General features: G+C 43.0%; 1 protein-coding gene across 2 annotated transcripts in view; it reads right to left on the minus strand.

Moving 5' to 3' along the window:
- Positions 1-310: 310 nt before the first annotated feature.
- The window catches only part of LOC116593723 (tubulin alpha-1B chain), a 52,466-nt gene continuing 33,513 nt past the window's right edge, over positions 311-19,263 (minus strand). Inside the window, exons 1-4 of one of the 2 annotated variants that reach the window (XM_032348092.1) lie at positions 3,684-3,790; positions 2,092-2,314; positions 1,799-1,947; positions 311-1,470 (exon numbers count right to left, since the gene is read on the minus strand). In XM_032348092.1, the coding sequence (XP_032203983.1) occupies positions 490-1,470; positions 1,799-1,947; positions 2,092-2,314; positions 3,684-3,686 (1,356 nt within the window). In that variant the 5' untranslated portion in view covers positions 3,687-3,790 and the 3' untranslated portion in view covers positions 311-489. Of the gene's footprint in view, positions 1,471-1,798; positions 1,948-2,091; positions 2,315-3,683; positions 3,791-19,263 lie in introns of those variants that run through there. The other variant, XM_032348093.1, reaches the window with a different exon arrangement.

Here is a 19,263-nt window from a genome sequence, read left to right on the forward strand (position 1 = left end):
GAGCAGTCATGGGTTTGTAGGACATTTAAAACTTCCCTGTATCTGACCAATAAGAAGCTAGATTAGCTCTGAACTAACATTTTTCTAAGCTCCTTTCAGATTCTAACACTGGTTGAGGTGATATTAACAGATCAGTGTCGGAATCCAGCTCTCCTGCTTTTCTAGTCCAGTGTGCTCCCTTGTCCCCAGAGGTGGCTACACAGCAAATAGGATTCTTGGTATTACCACCCTACAGCTATTTTCCAGACATGATTAATGGTAGGACATCCCGAATTGGAAAAGCAATTTAGAAAAAGCACACAAGTCAAACTTTCTTTCTTAAAGCCTTTACTTTGAGACATGATGGAGAAATGCAACAGGTACACATGGAAAAGACATGATCACAGTTAAAAGTGAAGACAATCTAACCAGAAAGCTTTAACGCCTGTCAGCTAATGTTGAAGCTTAAGTTCTGAGTGTGACATGCTGCAGGGCTGAAAGGAATGGTAATTAGTATTCCTCTCCTTCTTCTTCACCCTCTCCTTCAACAGAATCCACACCAACCTCCTCATAATCCTTCTCAAGGGCAGCCATGTCCTCACGGGCCTCAGAAAACTCTCCTTCCTCCATGCCCTCCCCCACATACCAGTGAACAAAGGCACGCTTGGCATACATCAGGTCAAACTTGTGGTCCAGGCGAGCCCAGGCCTCAGCGATGGCTGTGGTGTTGCTCAGCATGCACACAGCTCGCTGGACTTTGGCCAGGTCTCCACCGGGCACCACTGTGGGAGGCTGGTAATTAATGCCCACTTTGAAGCCAGTGGGGCACCAGTCCACAAACTGGATGCTGCGCTTGGTCTTGATGGTGGCAATGGCGGCATTGACATCTTTGGGAACCACATCGCCACGGTACAACAGGCAGCAAGCCATGTATTTACCATGGCGAGGGTCACATTTCACCATCTGGTTGGCTGGCTCAAAGCACGCGTTGGTGATCTCTGCTACAGAAAGCTGTTCATGGTAGGCTTTCTCAGCAGAGATGACGGGGGCATAGGTGGCCAGAGGGAAGTGGATACGGGGATAGGGCACCAGGTTGGTCTGGAATTCAGTCAGATCAACGTTCAGGGCTCCATCAAATCTGAGGGAAGCGGTGATGGAGGACACAATCTGACTAATAAGGCGGTTAAGGTTAGTGTAGGTTGGGCGTTCGATATCGAGGTTTCTACGACAGATGTCATAGATGGCCTCGTTGTCTACCATGAAGGCACAATCAGAGTGCTCCAGGGTGGTGTGGGTAGTGAGGATGGAGTTGTAGGGCTCAACTACAGCTGTGGAAACCTGAGGGGCTGGGTAGATGGAGAACTCCAGCTTGGACTTCTTGCCATAATCGACAGAGAGACGTTCCATCAGCAGGGAGGTGAACCCGGAACCAGTTCCCCCTCCAAAGCTGTGGAAAACCAAGAAGCCCTGAAGACCTGTGCACTGGTCAGCCTGGTAGAAAAAAGAAATAGAGAAAACGTAGGATTACTGCTCTTTTCAACATATCCCAAGTAAATATATTGTCACTTTTCATACAAGCCCAAGAATACAGATCTTATTTCGACAAGAAACGCTTACATGGAGACCTTCGTAGAATTACTAAGCATTTCCTACCTACATGACACCAAACAGTTCATGCTTTAACTGGATTTTTAAAGAAAAACTATAAAGGAATAGTTTACCTCACTCCATTACACTTTAATTCGGTGTCTGAGATGAAAAGAACCTATTTCAAGTGTCTTCCTTAGGATCATTATTTACTTCTTGAGAATAAACATACCAGCTTCCGAATTCGGTCCAAGACAAGGTCAATGATCTCTTTGCCAATGGTGTAGTGCCCTCGGGCGTAGTTGTTGGCAGCATCTTCCTTGCCTGTGATGAGCTGCTCAGGGTGGAAGAGCTGGCGGTAGGTGCCAGTGCGAACTTCATCTGGAAAAGGCAAACACAGCAGCCCCCCATCACTCACCACCTGCACAAGCCTGCTCAACCTCACGTGGTCCCTGGGGCCCCAAGACAGACCTCCTGTCCCAGACCCCCCGGGGGGAGCTCACCGGGTTACAGAGGCCAACTCACCAATGACTGTGGGTTCCAGGTCTACAAACACGGCCCGGGGCACATGCTTGCCAGCGCCCGTCTCACTGAAGAAGGTGTTGAAGGAGTCGTCTCCTCCCCCGATGGTCTTGTCACTTGGCATCTGGCCATCGGGCTGAATGCCATGCTCCAGGCAATAGAGCTCCCAGCAGGCATTGCCGATCTGGACACCAGCCTGGCCGACGTGGATGGAGATACACTCACGCTGTGAAAAGTAGATTAAAAAAAGATAATTAGTACTAAGCTAATCTAGTAAAGACTGTAAAGCAGAACAAAATAATTTATATAATAAATCTCACAAACTTCCCCTTCTAAAATGAACTAAAATTTATTACTCTTCTAGGAGAGAATCACTATACTTTTCGATCTGCATTGCTTTTAACGAATTTCTTCTCCCTATCTAAATTGGGAAGGCCTCTTTCCAGACCAAGAGCGCTTAGTCACAGCTTCCTCCTTTGAAGAGGAAGATAGGGAGGCCATTCATTCAGTGCTCAGGCCTCATAATTCCATTTTAGACTAGGCGGCCAGCTTTCCGGGCAGCTACCATCGCAGGAAGCACGTGGCCAGAACAGTGCAGAGGAAATGTCTGGCCGCAGGGACAAAGGGCGGGGCTTTGCGGCACAGGATGAATGAGCAATTCAGGGTGAGCGCGCGTCCGCGCCCCTGTAGCCACCGGGGCCGCGCAACTGCAGCCACACGCAGCAGCCACGTCTGCGGAGGTGCCTGCCATGGCCAACCATCTTCTGCTCCCCCAGGCGTTGGGCTAAGCCCAGCACGTTCACATCTGTCAGGGCACAGCAGGGGATTATCGGCGGCCCAGATCTGGACCAAGATCCGATTTCTGTCCCCTCAAAATCCCTCACCGCCACCACCTGCTCCTCTGCGCATTCCTAAACTCTGACCAAGGAAAAACAGATGGCCTCTTGAAGCTGTTGGGAGCTAATTGTCCTAATTCTCTGGCGTAGTGCAACATACCCAACAAGGAGTCGTTCTTTACATTCACCTTATCGCTCTCGTTAAAAAACAACAAAAAACCCCAAAAACTGAGGCTAACAGAGACACGCCCTACAGCAGTAGACCCGCAGCTCCCCGGCGCGCACGCGCAGACTGCAGGGGCGGGCTCCCGCCACTCCCTGGCGGGAAGGTAACGGTCGCGCCTGCGCTTTTGTGTCGGGCTCCTTCCCGCCTCCGCGCTTCTGGCAGAGAGGAAGTGAGGGCGTGGAGAGCCCGCGCGCGCGCGCGCGCCCGCCAAAAGCTGGGGAAGGAAAGGGGGATGGGAACGCGCGGGAAAAGACTGCAGGGTCTCGGGTCTCGCGCCCAAAAGGTAAGGGGTAATTGAGAACCCCAACCACGGTGTGGGGAGCCGGCGCCCGGCCATGCCCTCCCAGAGTCCGAAAAGAAAACGCGGCGGCCCCCCTTTCGGGCCCCAACCATTCTCACCATTCCCACCCTCGCCTCTCGCCTCGCTTTTCTAGCCTTCCAAAACCACAGCGAGATCCCTTACTAACGCCCCCCGCGAGACGGTCCGGCTCACTTTTCCCGAGCAAGGGCGGCGCCCCGAGCGGCCCACTCACCATGATGGCTACGGGTTAGCAGGCGCAGGCGACAGGAGCAGACACCGCGTCCCGGTTACCGTCCCCGACAAGCTAAGAGTCGAGGTAAGTAACGCACTGAGTCGGGGGCGGTGCTGGAGCCACTTAAGTAGCGGTCCGGGGAGGGGCGGGCGGGTCCAGGCGGTGCCACGGCCGCGGGCCCCTCCCCCGTCCCGGCGCGCCCACTCGGCGCCCAGCTCGGCCGCCGCAGAGGCGGGTTCCTGGCTCAGAGCCCCCTCCCCGCGCCGGCCCTACCGGGCGGGGTCCGCCGCGCCTGCGGACAGCGAGCTCGGGTGCTGCAGTCTGCGGCGCATGGCCGCCAGGGCCTGGGCGTGGGGGCGGTCGCAGGTTCAGAAACCAACCAAATGGGAACGGGAAAGGAAGCTTGCCTTAATTTGGACGAACCCTAAGACTTAAGAAGTCTGTCCTGTTTTAAAGGTGAAGCACCATGAGATGCAGAAAATTCTGGTCCGGATAGCTCAGCTGATTATTTTCATGTTGCCACAATTTGTCAGTGAGTTTTCCTTTTTATCTGCCCTCGGTTCTTTTAAAGGCAGTGCATTCTTTACCTACCTGATAATGTGGAGGATGCAAGGTTTAGAAAACAGACCAGCTTTATTTGGTTTATTGTAATGACTTGTTCGTTAAACTAATGTGCCAGAGGTTGGAAGCAGAAATATTTCAGTCATTCAAAGAGTAGTACATAAGCACTGAACATCAAAGCTGTTAAAAGGGCCCACTAGGCCCCATTTTTAGACATAACCAACAACTTTATGAGACAGTCCCAGGGGTTTTTAAAAAGGGGGATACAAAGATACATTTCAGATTTGGTAGCTGAATTGTAGAAGTGAGGACAGAAACTTGGGTAGTGAGGAAATTGACACTGAAGGACATTAGGAAGTAGGGAATCCTTGTGTTATACAGAGCTTTGTAAAAACTCGATAAAATAATTTCTTTCTGTTACATCATGATAGATCAATTGGTTATAGCCTCCTTCTAGGAGGCCCCGATTGTAGCTGATACCCTCCTTCCCATCTCTGCCTTTCAGGAGACTCTATTCCAAGATCATAAACTTTGTAAACCCTTGGTAATGCATGAAGGGGTTAGTTAGGGTTAAAGTGTGGCTTTAAAATGGTCCTAGAGGAAACCTGTTGTTACACTATTCAAAATATCCTCCCACTGATAGTATGTAACAAAAAAGTAAATGGGAAACTAACAGTCCACAGTTCATATTCAGTTATTACCATGCTCAGATTTGGTGAGGGCTTCACCCTCCATATCAGACAAATAACAGATTTACATTGTTAATATGTGTGTGTGGCTTGTAAGGATATGTATGTGTATACACACAAACACACACACACATTTTTACTTTCTTGTATATGTAAAATTTCCAGTCATATGAACCTGGAATACAAACAAGGAAGTTTCCTTTTATTTCTAATAAATATATTTTTTGTACTCCTTTTTTTTTCTTGGTATGATGATTTTCTGTTAAAAGATTTTCAACTCAAGATAAAAATTTACACATATTTTCCAAACTAGGTTACTGGAAACAGGAATATTTTTGAATATTGTCTCACTTATTCTTTAAGAAGATAGAAAGTAATTAGTTTGTCTGGATCAGGAAAAGAATGTTAGGGAACCACCCTGCTTAACTCCATTTTGCTGTCTGCTCTGGATGAAAGCCTTTGGAAGCAGGCACCTCCCTCCTTCTAGCTCTCCGCAGAACCTTAGAGCTTTCACTGCAGAGATTTGCTCCTGTGGGCCTGTATGTGTCCCCAGATATCTCCCTAAAACCATTAGCTTTGCTAGCCTTGTTTCTGTGAATTCCCCTGTTGTGAATGAGGAAGTATTTGAGGGTTTTTTAGGTCCCTGATGACACCGTACTTTTCAGAGAGTAATTTAGATCCAAATGGACTTTTAAATATAATCTAATCTGGTATCTTTATGCCAGAAAAATACTGAATAATGGTAAGTTTATTTTGTTTCCTCTTTAGTACCTGAGAGGAAAGGCTGACATTTTTTTCTTTTTTTACCCATATTAATTTACATAGGTTTATTTGTTTATATCATATATAAGATGTATATACTTTGTGTGTATTTAACAACTAAATAGTAGTTATCTATTGCTGGAATATAAACACAGTATTGTCCACTGTCTTAACATTTTAACTGATTATTAGGTGTTTGTTTTGTTGGACTGTTACAGGGCCTGTAACTATTTCTTTTAAGTCTTTGGTGTAATGGGAAACCCTGTGTTGCTATTTGAGCCACTCCCATTTTTGCTACTTAATATCATGGCCATTTGCTACTCTTCTACGCAGTCAGCAACATTTTTAATAGTTCCATATTATGGTTTTAACACAATAGTTCACAACATATTTTGTTCCTTTAACCAGCTCTATAGGGAAAGGAAAAAAAAAGTAGCAATTAAATTACCAAACATAAAATATTTTCAAATATTCGACCTTTTATTCTTATTTATTGCAGTGTTTTAAATTTACATATACTGTTTTGTGTTCTCTCTCCCCCTACCCCCTACCCCCACCCCCACAAGTAGATGGTCTAGGGGAAAGAAAATGGATTTTGGTTTCAGATAGTACTAGATGCAGTTTTAACTTTGTCAGTTAATAGTGGTATGACTTTAGACCCTTAAATATCTTTCTCCAACTTCATTTATAAATGGGAATCAGTGAATTTGAATCATCTTTTTCTCATACTGTCACATTCAAACCCATTAGTATATTTTATCAGTTTTATTTTCAAAATATGCCCATCTTTTTTTTTTTATCACATCCCCTTATTTTGTAGCATTTGTAGAACCTGAAATTATCTTCTTTGTATATTAATTTACTTGTTTAAAATTTCTCCCTAATTACATGCAAACTCCATGTCTGTTTTTGTGGAAACCAATCTTGGTTGCCCCTCCAAAAAACACCTTCTTCCATTCTTTGCCAAGATAATCTCTCTCTCTCTCTCTCTTTAAAGGATATTTATGTACTCAAAACCAGTGGATAAATCAAAGGGAACCCTATTTCCCTTTACCAGATTTTTACTTGCTTTTTCAGTCTCTTTCATAATTGGACCTAGTTCTGGGAAGTTGGCTAGGGTATTTCTGCAAATGGATTTGAAAGAGGACTTTACCTACATTTAAAAATATATATATTTTATTTATTTATTTGACAGAGATCACTAGTAGCCAGAGAGGCAAACAGAGAGAGAAGGGGTGAAGCAGGCTCCCCGATGAGCAGAGAGCCCAATCCAGGGCTCAATCTCAGGACTCTGGGATCATGACCTGAGCCAAAAGCAGAGGCTTTAACCCACTGAGCCACTCAGGTGCCCCTCAACTACCTCCATTTTGACCTCAGCCTTTACCTTTTTTCTTTTTTTTTAAAAAAGATTTATTTATTTATTTATTTATTTGAGAGTGAGAGTGAGAGAGAGAAAGAGAAAGAGAGAGAGAACGTGAGCGCATGAGAGGGGAGAAGGTCAGAGGGAGAAGCAGACTCCCTGCAGAACTGAGAGCCCAATGTGGGACTCCATACTGGCAATTCCTGATCACGACCCAAGCCAAAGGCAGTTGCTTAACCAACTGAGCCACCCAGGCATCCCAGTCTGTACTTTCTAAGGGATTAACTTCTTTTTTCCAAACTTATCTCTCTCTTTTTTTAGGATTTTATTTTATTATTATTATTTTTTAAGATTTTATTTATTTGACAGACAGAGATCACAAGTAGACAGAGAGGCAGGCAGAGAGGGGGGCCGGGAAGCAGGCTGCCCGCTGAGCAGAGAGCCCGAAGGGGCTCGATCCCAGGAGCCTAGGATCATGACCTGAGCGGAAGACAGAGACTTTCACCCACTGCGCCACCCAGGTGCCCCTAGGATTTTATTTTTAAGTAATCTCTACACCCAATGTGGGGCTGGAATTTATAACCCCAAGATCAAGAGTCACAGCCAGCCAGGCGGCCCATACCAAACTTCTCTCTCTCTCTTTAAAAAAAGATTTTATTTATTAATTTGACAGACGGAGATCACAAGCAGGTAGAGAGGCAGGTAGAGAGAGAGGAAGGGAAGCAGGCTCCCTGCTGAGTAGAGAGCCCGATGTGGGGCTCATCCCAGGACCCTGAGATCATGACCTGAGCCGAAGGCAGAAGCTTAACCCACTGAGCCACCCAGGCGCCCCCCTAACTTATCTCTCAACTCAGGCAAAAGACCTTGTGGGCAAAGCATCCCCTGATGGGAACCCAAACTACCCTTTTGAGCAATAAGGACTGCCTGAGCCAGCAAGACCCCTCATGACTGACCATAAGACAATGATCAATTTAACCTTCACTGCCTACCTCTATGTACCCACCAACCTTTGTTCCACACTTTCCTTATATATACCTGGAAATATTTTCAACACTTTGGAGTCAGTCTTTGAGATGCTGGTCTGCTGTTTTCCTGGTGTTGGCCTCACTGAAATAAATTCCTTTCTTGTTTCACCACCACTCTTTCCTCTGCCTTTGGATTTTGTCAGTGATGAGTGGCTGAACCTGATGTGTTTGGGACCCCCAGAGCCAGGTGCTTTTCCACTCTTGTGCCCTGGCTCTAGTTTTCCTCCCTGATCAAAAGAGATTGCATCTTTGAGGACCTTTTGTTTCACTCCTTCCCCTTCCTTTCTGCTTTTGGAAATATTTTGTGAAGGTGTGTTGCCTATAGCCAATTAAGATTTTCAGCGTCTTAATATAAAGAGAATCAAAGAGATGGTAACTCAGTGCTCTGACACTCTGAAGCTGCTGAGCCAACCTTGAAACCAGCTACCTCCAGATTTTTATTTATTTATGAATATATTTTATTTATTTTAGAGAGCATGTGCACGCTGCATGGGGGAGATGAGCAGAGGGGGCAGAAGGAGGAGGAAAGAATATCAAACAGAACCTCCCCCACCCCCACCCCCCGTCTGTCCCATCTCCCATACACAGGGCTGGGTCCCATGACCCTGAGACCATGACCTGAGCTGAAACCAAGAAGAGTCAAGAGTTGGTCCTCAATGGACAGAGGCACCCAGGGGCCCCCAAATTTATTATTACAGTAAGTGCCTAATTTGTTGTTAAATTTCAGACTTGGTGATTGGATACAGGATTTGAAGGAAACTGAGCAATGGAAGTTAATTTTTAGTTTGGGGGGTTAAATAGCTAATTGAATGGTGGGTTTTTTTTGTTGTTTTGTTTTGTTTTGTTTTACTGATATCAGAATACTGAAGGAAGAAGTGGATGGGAACTGAAGAAGAGACACAGGAGAAGCTAACAATTCGGCTTTGACATGTCTTGAGCTTTAAGTGTCTGTGGTACAGGTACCTGGAGAAGTCCATTAGTTAGTCATATATGCAGGTATGAAGAGAGGAGTGGGATACAGATTTGAGAGTCTTCAGCATAAAGATAAGTAAATGATGGAGATGGATAAGACCACTCATGGGGAATGCACTGAGCTTGGAGAGTGGTGGTCTTAGAGAACTTGGCCTTAGTAGGGAATCTGAAGAATGGTCATATTTAAAGCAGAGAAAAGAAACCTATAAAAGAAGTCTGAGAAGGAATGATCAGAGAGGTAGTACTGGGGGTTTCACAGTCCAAGGAAAAGGAGAGTTCCCTGAAGGAGAACTGGTACAATGCCAAATGCTGCAGAGAAGTTAAGCAGGGTAAAGACTGGAAAGTGTCCATTGTGTGTATATAGAAAACAATATTTTTTTTTTAAAGATTTTATTTATTTATTTGACACAGAGATATCACAAGTAGGCAGAGAGGCAGGCAAAGAGAGAGAGGAAAGCAGGCTCCCCACTGAGTAGAGAGCCCGATACGGGACTCGACCCCAGGACCCTAGGATCATGACCAGAGCAGAAGGCAGAGGCTTAACCCACTGAGCCACCCAGGTGCCCCACAATATCTGTTTTTATTTATTTATGGGACAAATTTATTGAGAGCTTACAATGCAAATATTCCTTTTAAGTGTTGGGTGGATATAACAATGAACAAAATATGTCCTTCCTCTCATGAATTTATGTTTTAGTGAAGGAGAAGGAAAATAAGTATATAACAAAGAGATGTGAAATATGGGGCGCCTGGGTGGCTCAGTAGGTTAAAGCCTCTGCCTTCAGCTCAGGTCATGATCCCAGGGTCCTGGGATCGAGCCCCACATCAGCCTCTCTGCTCAGCAGGGAGCCTGCTTCCTCCTATCTCTCTGCCTGCTGCTCTGCCTACTTGTGATCTCTGTCTGTCAAATAAATAAATAAAATCTTAAAAAAAAAAGAGATGTGAAATATAATGTCAGGTGCTTTTGGGTGCTATGAAGAAAAATAAAGTGTGGAAAAGAAATTAAAGTTACAGAGGAAGGCTATTTTAGTTAAAGTGATCTGAGAATGCCTCTCTGAGGAGGTAGCTATTTGAACAAAGACCTGGATTAGGTGGTAGAGTAGAAATTTCAAGCAGAGGAACATCAGGAGCAAAAGCCTGAGGTTGAGTGTGTATGTCTTTTTTAAAGCAATATTAATAAAGTCAGATAAAAGCAGAGGAAGTGATGGAAAGGTTATTTTGAAATGAGATCAGAGAAGTTTATCAATGTCTAGATCATGTAAGTGTCTTTCTTATTAGTCCTGGGAAGACTGTTTTATTCTAAAATCAGGGAAACCATTTCATAGTTTTGAGCATAGATGTGACATATTCTACTTTGAGATTTTAAAAGGATTGTCTAGCTATTATGAGAATAAACTATAAGGGGTTAAGAGTAGAATAAAAAAAGGGCACCTGGATGGCTCAGTTGGTTAAGCGTCTGCCTTTAGCTCAGGTCATGATCCCAGAGTCCTGGGATTGAGCCCCTTATCGGGCTCCTTGCTCAGTGGGGAGCCTTCTTCTCCCTCTCCTTCTGCATGTCGCTCCCCCTGCTTGTGCTTTCTCTCCCTCACTCTCTCTGTAAAATAAGTAAATAAAATCTTATTTTTTTTTTAAAGTGTGGAATAAAAAATATGAGTTGGAAAGGAATTGTAGTAATGCAGATAAGAGGTGATAATTACTTGGACCAGGGTGGACCAGTGGTGGAGCTGGTAAAAGGAGGTCAGTGTATGGACATATTTTTGAAGGTAGCATTGGTAGAATTTATTAATGCATGGAATGTAGAGTGAGAAACAAAGAGAGGAGTCAAGCATGATCCTAAGGTTTTTGGCTTGAGCAAAAATGGGGAATACTGAAGGAGGAACAGGTTTAAGGAAATAGAGGGAATCAGGTGTCAGTTTTGGACATGTTAAGTTTGAGATGTAGGGTATTAGTCATCTGAGTAGAAATGATGAGGCAGTAGGCTAAAGTGTAAAGAAGTCACACTGGAGATAAATTTAGGAGTCATCAGCATAGAAACTGGGTAACATCACCTAGGAAGAAAGTATAGAATAAAAGAAGACCAAAAAAATAAAATAAAAGAAGACCAAGGATTGAATGCCGGAGCACTTCAGCTTTTAAAAATTAGGAAGTGCATCCTGTAGTCAAAGCGGGAAGGAGCAGCCAGCGGTGTAAGAAGAAAAACATGAGGAGTGTGGTGTCCTGGAAACCAAGTGAAAAAAATGTTTCAAGTAGGAAAGTGATAACTGTGTCAAACTCTTTTTTTTTTTTTTAAAGATTTTATTTATTTATTTGACAGAGAGCGATCACAAGTAGGCATACAGACAGGCAGAGAGAGAAAGGGGGAAGCAGGTTCCCTGCTGAGCAGAGAGCTGGATGGTTGGGGGTGGGGCTCAATCCCAGGACCCTGAGATCATGACCTGAGCCGAAGGCAGAAGCTTAACCCATTGAGCCACTCAGGTGCCCCTCTTTTTTTTTTTTTTTTAAGGTTTTATTTATTTATTTGACAGAGAGAGACACAGAGTGAGAGGGAACACAAGCAGAGGGAGTGGGAGAGGGAGAAACAGGCTTCCCACTGAGCAGGGAACCCAATAGGACTCCATCCCTGGACCCTGGGATCATGATCTGAGCCAAAGGCAGACCCTTAATGACTGAGCCACCTAGGCACCCCCAAAGGAAATATTTTTTTTTTTTAAAAGATGGGAGATACTTTCGCATGTTTATTTGCAAGTGAGAATAAACAAAAGGGAGGGGAAAATTGATGATGTGAGGAAAAGGGAATGAATTCAGGAGCAAAGATTTAGAATAGTGAAATGGGAAGGGGTTTAGTGCGCCACTCAAAGGATTAACATTGGAAAGGAGTATGATAGTTTAGCCACTGACACATAGGAGGAAGCCAGAGGATGAGCACAGATTTGGGCTGGCCGTTAGATTTGGTGGTAGGAATGTTGGAATTTCTCTTCTGGTGCTTCTTATTTCTTCTAGTGAAAGAGGAAAACAGGTAATTTATCCTTATTCTCTCTCTGTTTGTTTGTTGGAGAGGGAGAGAGACAGGGGTGGGGAGTGGCAGAGGGAGAGGGAAAGAGAGAATTGTAAGCAGGATGCACACCCAGTTCAGAGCCCAACATGGAGCTCCTCCGATCTCACAACCCTGAGGAGGTTATGACCGGAGCTGAAATCAAAAGTTGGAGGCTTAACAGACTGAGCCACCCAGGTGCCCCTCTCCCTGTTTCTCAATAACAACAGAACCCTGATTTTGTTGGGAGCAGGGTACCAAGCTTCTATTCCAACTACAGAAGGGATGTCTATGTGACCAAGTTCGGGTGAGTTGTTAGTGGAAGTTGTCTTGTGGGGCTTCTGAACTGGTTTATGTTTTTGGTCTTTTCTCTTTTTCTTGCTTAGCATGTAGACATGATAACTGAAGATCAACCATCTTATGACAATAAAGTGTACCTAAACCATTGCTAAGGGTGAAGGAAGATAGAGTCTTGGTCCCTAATAACATTGTGGAGCTGTAGCACAAGTCCAGATTGCCTATCTCTGAACTTCTCATTATGGGAGGAAATAAAACAATTTGTTTAAGTCACACTGATCTTCCCCCCTTTTTTTCCTTTTTCTGGGATGTATGTGTCTGTTATTTGCAGCTGATTGAATTTACAACTGATGTGGTGGTGGGATCTTGTGGAATTTTTCTTCTGTATTTAAAATTTTTTCTTTTTTTCAGAGATACGGTGTTGGGGAAGGATCACTGGCTAAATGTGAGGATTGGGGAGGAAGTGTGGGAGGTCTGAAGAGAATAATATAAAATAGTCATCTCTGAGAGAGGGACAGTAAATCAACTAGGGAAATGTAGTAGAATTTTCAAGTATTGTTGAAGGCATAGTAGGTTTTTCAGACATTTGTGGCTGTAAATATAAAATAATATCAGTCATCCTGGTTATGTATTTCTCTAGTCAGTTCAGCTGCTCAGGTGAGGTATGAAATAGATGGAGAGATGGATTTAACCAGGATTGATATTTTGCTGAAACTGCTGGATCACACTGTAAAGTAGAAGACAAAGTAGATGTTAGTCACTGAGAAGACAATTGAATATCTGAATGGATTTTAAAAAACATGTAGTAAAAACAATAGACTTGAAAGCAAAACTTAAACATATTTTGTGACTAATTAAAAATTCTCATCGTTCAAAAGTTGAAGAGAGGGACAACTGGGTGGCTCAGTCAGTTAAGTTAAGGTTAGGGTTAGGGTTAGGCTCAGGTTGTGATCCAGGGGTCTTGGGATCGAGCCCTGCATCAGGCTCCCTGCTGAACCTGCTTCTCCCTCTCGGGCTCCTCCTGCTTGTGCTCTCTTTCTCTGTGTCAAATAAATAAATAAAATCTTTTTAAAAACAAACAAACAAAAAACAAGTTGAAGAGGGGTGCCTGGGTGGCTCAGTGGGTTAAAGCCTCTGCCTTCGTTTTCTTGACTGTTTCCTTTGCTGTGCAGAAGATTTTGATTTTGATGAAGTCCCAAAAGTTCATCTTCACTTTTGTTTCCTTTGCCTTTGGAGACATATCTTGAAAGATGTTGCTATGGCTGATATTGAAGAGATTACTGCCTGTGTTCTCCTCTAGGATTGCCTATGTTCTCCTCTGAGTTTTGAAGGGGCGGGGGGTGGGAGGTTGGGGTACCAGGTGGTGGGTATTATAGAGTGCACGGATTGCGTGGAACACTGGGTGTGGGCAGAAATAATGAATACTGTTATGCTGGAAAAAAAAAAAAAAAAAGCCTCTGCCTTCTGCTCAGGTCATGATCCCAGGGACCTGGGTTCGTGCCCCAAGGTAGGCTCTCTGCTCAGCGGGGAGCCTGCTTCCCTTCTCTCTCTCTGCCTGCCTCTCTGCCTGCTTGTGATCTGTGTCTATCAAATAAATAAATAAAATCTTAAAAAAAAAATTGAAGAGATAAGCAGGTATACATTGAGAAGTTTTGTTTCTACCTTGTGATGGTTAATTTTATGTGTTAGCTTGACTCGGCCAAGGGATGCTCAGATAGTTGGTTAAATACTATTTTTGTTTATGTCTGTGAAGGTGTTTCCAGAAGAGATTAACATTTGAATTTGGTGGACTGATAAAGTAGTTGGCCCTCTCCCAGGGGAGCAGACGTTATTCAAACCACTGAGGGCCTGGGATTCCTGGCTAACTCAGTCAGTAGAGCATGTGAGTTCAAGCCCCATTTGGACGTAGAACTTACTTAAAACAAAACAAAACAAAACAAAAAAAGTTGAGATCCTGAATAGAACAAAAAGGCAAAGGAAGGTTGAATTTACTTTCTGTCTGACTATCTGAGCTGAGACATCAGTCTTCTGTCCTCAGTGCTCCTGGTTCTCAGGCTTCAGATCCAGATAGGAATCTAAACCATTACCTACCTCTCCAGCCATTGAACTACATGACTGGCTTCCCTAGGTCTCTAATTTGTAAACAGCACCTAGTGGGACTTCTTAGCCTCAATAATCATGTGAGCCAATACTGTATAATCTAGATAGATAGGTAGATAGATAGATAGATGATAGATAGGTAGATCAATCAATCGATAATCCTGTTGGTTCTCTTTCTCTGGATAACCTTGCCTAAACACACTTCTGTGCTCATTCATGCCATTCCTCTCCACTAGCCCTACAGATAAGCATTTGTATTAGTTTGTTGTGAATTTGTTCAATGTTTCTTTGTGACAATATAAACAAATATTGATTGATTAATCTATTCTTATTTCACCCCTTTCTTATGTACAAAAGTGTATCAAATTATGGTGCCTGCTATTTTACACCTTGATTTTTTCACTTTTCTCACTTATTTTTCCATATCAACAACTCCTAAAGAGTATCTTCATTATTTTTATTTTTATATTCCATCTACAAAATGTTGATGAAAGATGAACAAGCCTTTTATGATCTCATAACATAAGAAAGAAAGTGTTATTTGAGGGGCACCTGGGTTGCTCAGTGGGTTAAGCCTCTGCCTTCAGCTCAGGTCATGATCTCAGGGTCTTGGGATCGAGTCCCACATCGGGCTCTCTGTTTGCAGCAGGGAGCCTGCTTCCCCCTCTCTCTCTGCCTACTTGTGATCTCTGTCTGTCAAATAAATTAATAAAATCTTAAAAAAAAAAAAAAAGAAAGCGTTATTTGAGTCCAAGTTAGGACAGCTGCCCAGGAAACATGATCTTCACAGGGAAGGTGCTCTGAGAATGAATAATTTTTACAGGGTTATATACTTTTTACATCTCATGAAAGCTGAAAGGATTATAGATAAGCATATAGGCAGGAATCACAAGTTTTATCATAAAAGAATGCAGGGAGTAGGAGCATTGATGGATATCTCAAGGACAAGATGGTTTTTCTTTAGGCTAGTTGTTCACAAAGCAGATGTACAATGCATCCGTGGCAGGTCATAAATCAGGCTTTTGGTTTGAAAGAAGTTTATGTACAGTCATGCTGACTTAGAAAAAAATCTAAAATGGCTTCTCTTGTTTATCAGACCTTTAAAGAGTTTTTCTGTCATCAAGAGTATTCTTTTGTTATAGATGTATCATGATTTCTTTAATGAATATTTTGAAAGCAAGGCCTTTTTTTGAAGGAACTTTTTTTTCTTTTTTCAAGGCTTTGTGGTTTCCAAGGAGTCATGTTTAAAGTTCATGCTGGGGCACCTGGGTGGCTCAGTGGGTTAAAGCCTCTGCTTTTGGCTCAGGTCATGATCCCAGGGTCCTGGGATCGAGGCCCGCATCGGGTTCTCTGCTCAGCGGGGAGCCTGCTTCCCCCTGTCTCTCTGCCTGCCTCTCTGCCTACTTGTGATCTCTGTCTGTCAAATAAATAAAATCTTTAAAAAAAAAAAATAAAGTTCATGCCGGGGGTTGGAGGGGAGTGGGGCGCCTGGGTGGCTCAGTGGGTTGAGCCTCTGCCTTTGGCTCAGGTCATGATCTCAGAGTCCCTGGGATTGAGCCCCGCGTTGGGCTCTCTGCTCAGCGGGGAACCTGCTTCTCCTGCCCCCTCTGCCTGTCTCTCTGCCTACTTGTGATCTCCCTCTCTGTCAAATAAATAAATAAAATCTTTTAAAAAAACAAAGTTCATGCCAGGATCCATAGAATTGTGAAGAATATGTGGTGATGAACAAAATCATTATCTCTACAAAAAGAAGTAAGGATTCAATCAACAGACAGGAAGTAGTAAATCTAAAGCAGAATGGTTAAAGGTTTAGCTGCTTGTGGGTTCCTAAAACCAGATCCAGATTCTCATATCTTAAGATTTTCTTACTTTACTTCACTAGGCCTTGGTCCTGGCAGTTGAGATTAGGGTAGATCAGCCAGTTGAGGAGATAGTCTAAGTAGAGAAATCTTGTGTTTCACTTTCTCTGGTATAGGTTGGAGGACTGTAAGATTCTTAAAGAAGCCCAACATCTGACATAGTGCCTGAGTAGTTGAGTAGCCTTGACTATAAGGGGGCATGCCTAGGCATCTGGGACTAAAAGCAACCACACAAAAATTTTCCCTACACGCCACCATGATGGCAAAAGAGAGCAGAGAGCACCCAAGTACCTAGTGAAATGCAGAATTTCTGAGAAGGCCGGCAAACTGAAAAAGACTTTGAATTAGAGTAAGGACTCTGACTAGAAACCAAGGCAGGAACTTAGATACCAGTACAAGTCAGAAGACAAGTGAGGTGAACAACTCATCAGAGACCATCAAGGTTGGAAGAGAATATAGGGATCAGATTCCGTTCTTCCATTCAAGAACAATACCTAAGCCCCTCTAGGAACTTAGATCACTTTAGAGAAGATAAGAGGAGAAGGAGAAAGAGTTTAAATCTTGATTTAGACTAAATATTTACTCAAATGAGACCATTTTAAACAAGAAGTAACTGATTTACCTTGAAGTAGTATTTCTGTTTTCTGTCCTTGCTGAGTGTTTGTGAGATATTGAATTTCAGCTATTGAGAAGGGAAATCCAAAGAAACAAGAACAAAAATGTAATTAATACCACTAATGGACTTTTGGCAGAGAGGTGGGAGCATTTGGAAAATTTTATATGAAAAATCAAGCAAAGATTGACGCAGTTATGAGGTTTAGGAAAAATAAAAGTTTGTATAAGAAAGGAAGTATGATTATAGTGGACTATTTGCTTCAGCAATGAATAATTTTAAAATAATCACAATAATACAAACACTGGCTCATTTCTGTTTGTTTATTTATTTATCACTGGCTGATTTCAATTAAAACTATGTTTAGATAGGAGGTGAAGTGTGAAGAGTATAAAAGAACTAAGTTCTCAAATGACATGATGAAAAGTAAGTAAATAATGTCTAAAATTGATAAATTAAGAAAGGGGTGCAGCATAGGGGCACCTGGGTAGCTCAGTGGGTTAAAGTCATTGAGAAGGAGACTACCCTGAAGCTGGAAGCCCAATGAGGTACTCCATCCCGGTACTCCAGGATCATGACCTGAGCGGAAGGCAGTTGCTTAACCAACTGAGCCACCCAGGTGCATGAGAACTATTATTTTAAAACAATATTATTTGATTTTTGGTTTTTGTGAATTTTTTGTTGAACTCTAAAATATATGTAAAAACTTACATATAGAAAAGAGTGTAGGGACGACTGCCTTTGGCTCAGGTCATGATCCCGGAGTCCCGGAATCGAGTCCTGCTTCGGGCTCCCAGCTCCACGGGGAGTCTGCTTCTCTCTCTGACCTTCTCCTCACTCATGCTCTCTCTCTCTCACTGTCTCTCTCTCAAATAAATAAATAAAATCTTTTGAAAAAAAAAAAAAAAAGAAAAGTGTAACTCACAAATGTACAACTTGATAAATTAAACACACCTGTGTAAATTAGCACCCGGATCAAGAGTATTTTATTTTTTTAAAGATTTTTTTTTAATTTATTAATTTGACAGAGAGAAATCACAAGTAGACGGAGGGGCAGCCAGAGAGAGAGAATGAGAGGGAAGCAGGCTCTCTGCTCAGCAGAGAGCCCGATGCGGGACTCGATCCCAGGACTCTGAGATCATGACCTGAGCCGAAGGCAGCGGCTTAACCCACTGAGCCACCCAGGCGCCCAAGAGTATTTTATTTTTAAATCATGTACATGGATTCTTTATTATATGTTTAAAATTAATAATAATAAAGAGTTAAGATATCAGGAGGGATTAAATGCTTTTTTAAAAGATTTTATTTTTTTATTTGACAGACAGAGAACACAAGTAGGCTGAGAGGCAGGCAGAAAGAGAGAGGAAGAAGCAGGCTCCCCGCAGAGCAGAGAGTCTGATGCGGGGCTTGATCCAAGGACCCTGGGATCATGACCTGAGCTGAAGGCAGAGGCTTAACCCACTTAGCCACCCAGGCACCCCTATTTTTATTTATTTTATTATTATTTTTTAAAGTAAGCTCTATGCTCAATGTGGGGCTCAAACTCATGACCCTGAGATTGAGAGCTGAATGCTCTTCCAACTGAGCCAGGCAGATGCCCCTTGAATTTTAATTTTTATTGTTGAGTTATATTTCTTTATATAGTTTGGATATAAGTCCTTTCTCTGATAATTGATTTGCAAATATTTCCTCCCATTAAAAGGGTTTTCATTTGTTTGATGGTGTCTTTTGGAGCACAAAAGTTTTAAATTTAATGAAGTCCAATGTGTCTTTTTTTTTTCTTCTGCTGCTTGTAATCTAAGACCATATTTACTCTAATGTTTTTTTCTAAGAGCTTTACAGTTTTAGCTCTTATATCTAGATCTTTGATCCATTTTTTTTTAAGATTTTATTTGTTTATTTGACAGATGGAAATCACAAGTAGGCAGAGAGGCAGGCAGAGAGAGAGGAGGAAATAGGCTCCCTGCTGAGCAGAGAGCCCGATGTGGGGCTCGATCCCAGGACCCTGGGATCACGACCCAAGACGAAGGCAGAGGCTTTAATCCACTGCGCCACTCAGGCGCCCCTCTTTGATCCATTTTAAGTTAATTTTGTATATGGTGTGAGATAGGAGTCTGTATTAGTTTCCTAAGGTGCTATAACAAAATACCATAAACTGGGTAACAGCAGAAATTTATTCTTTCATACATAGTTCTGTAGGCTAGAAGTCTGAAATCAAGGTATTGACCAGGTTGGTTTCTTCTGGAGGCTCTGAAGGAGAATCTGTTACATGTTTTTCTCCTAGTTTTGGTAGTTGCTGGCAATCCTTGGC

The sequence above is a fragment of the Mustela erminea genome, chromosome 6, assembly GCF_009829155.1.
Source record: "Mustela erminea isolate mMusErm1 chromosome 6, mMusErm1.Pri, whole genome shotgun sequence".
In the NCBI taxonomy this organism is placed as follows: domain Eukaryota; kingdom Metazoa; phylum Chordata; class Mammalia; order Carnivora; family Mustelidae; genus Mustela; species Mustela erminea.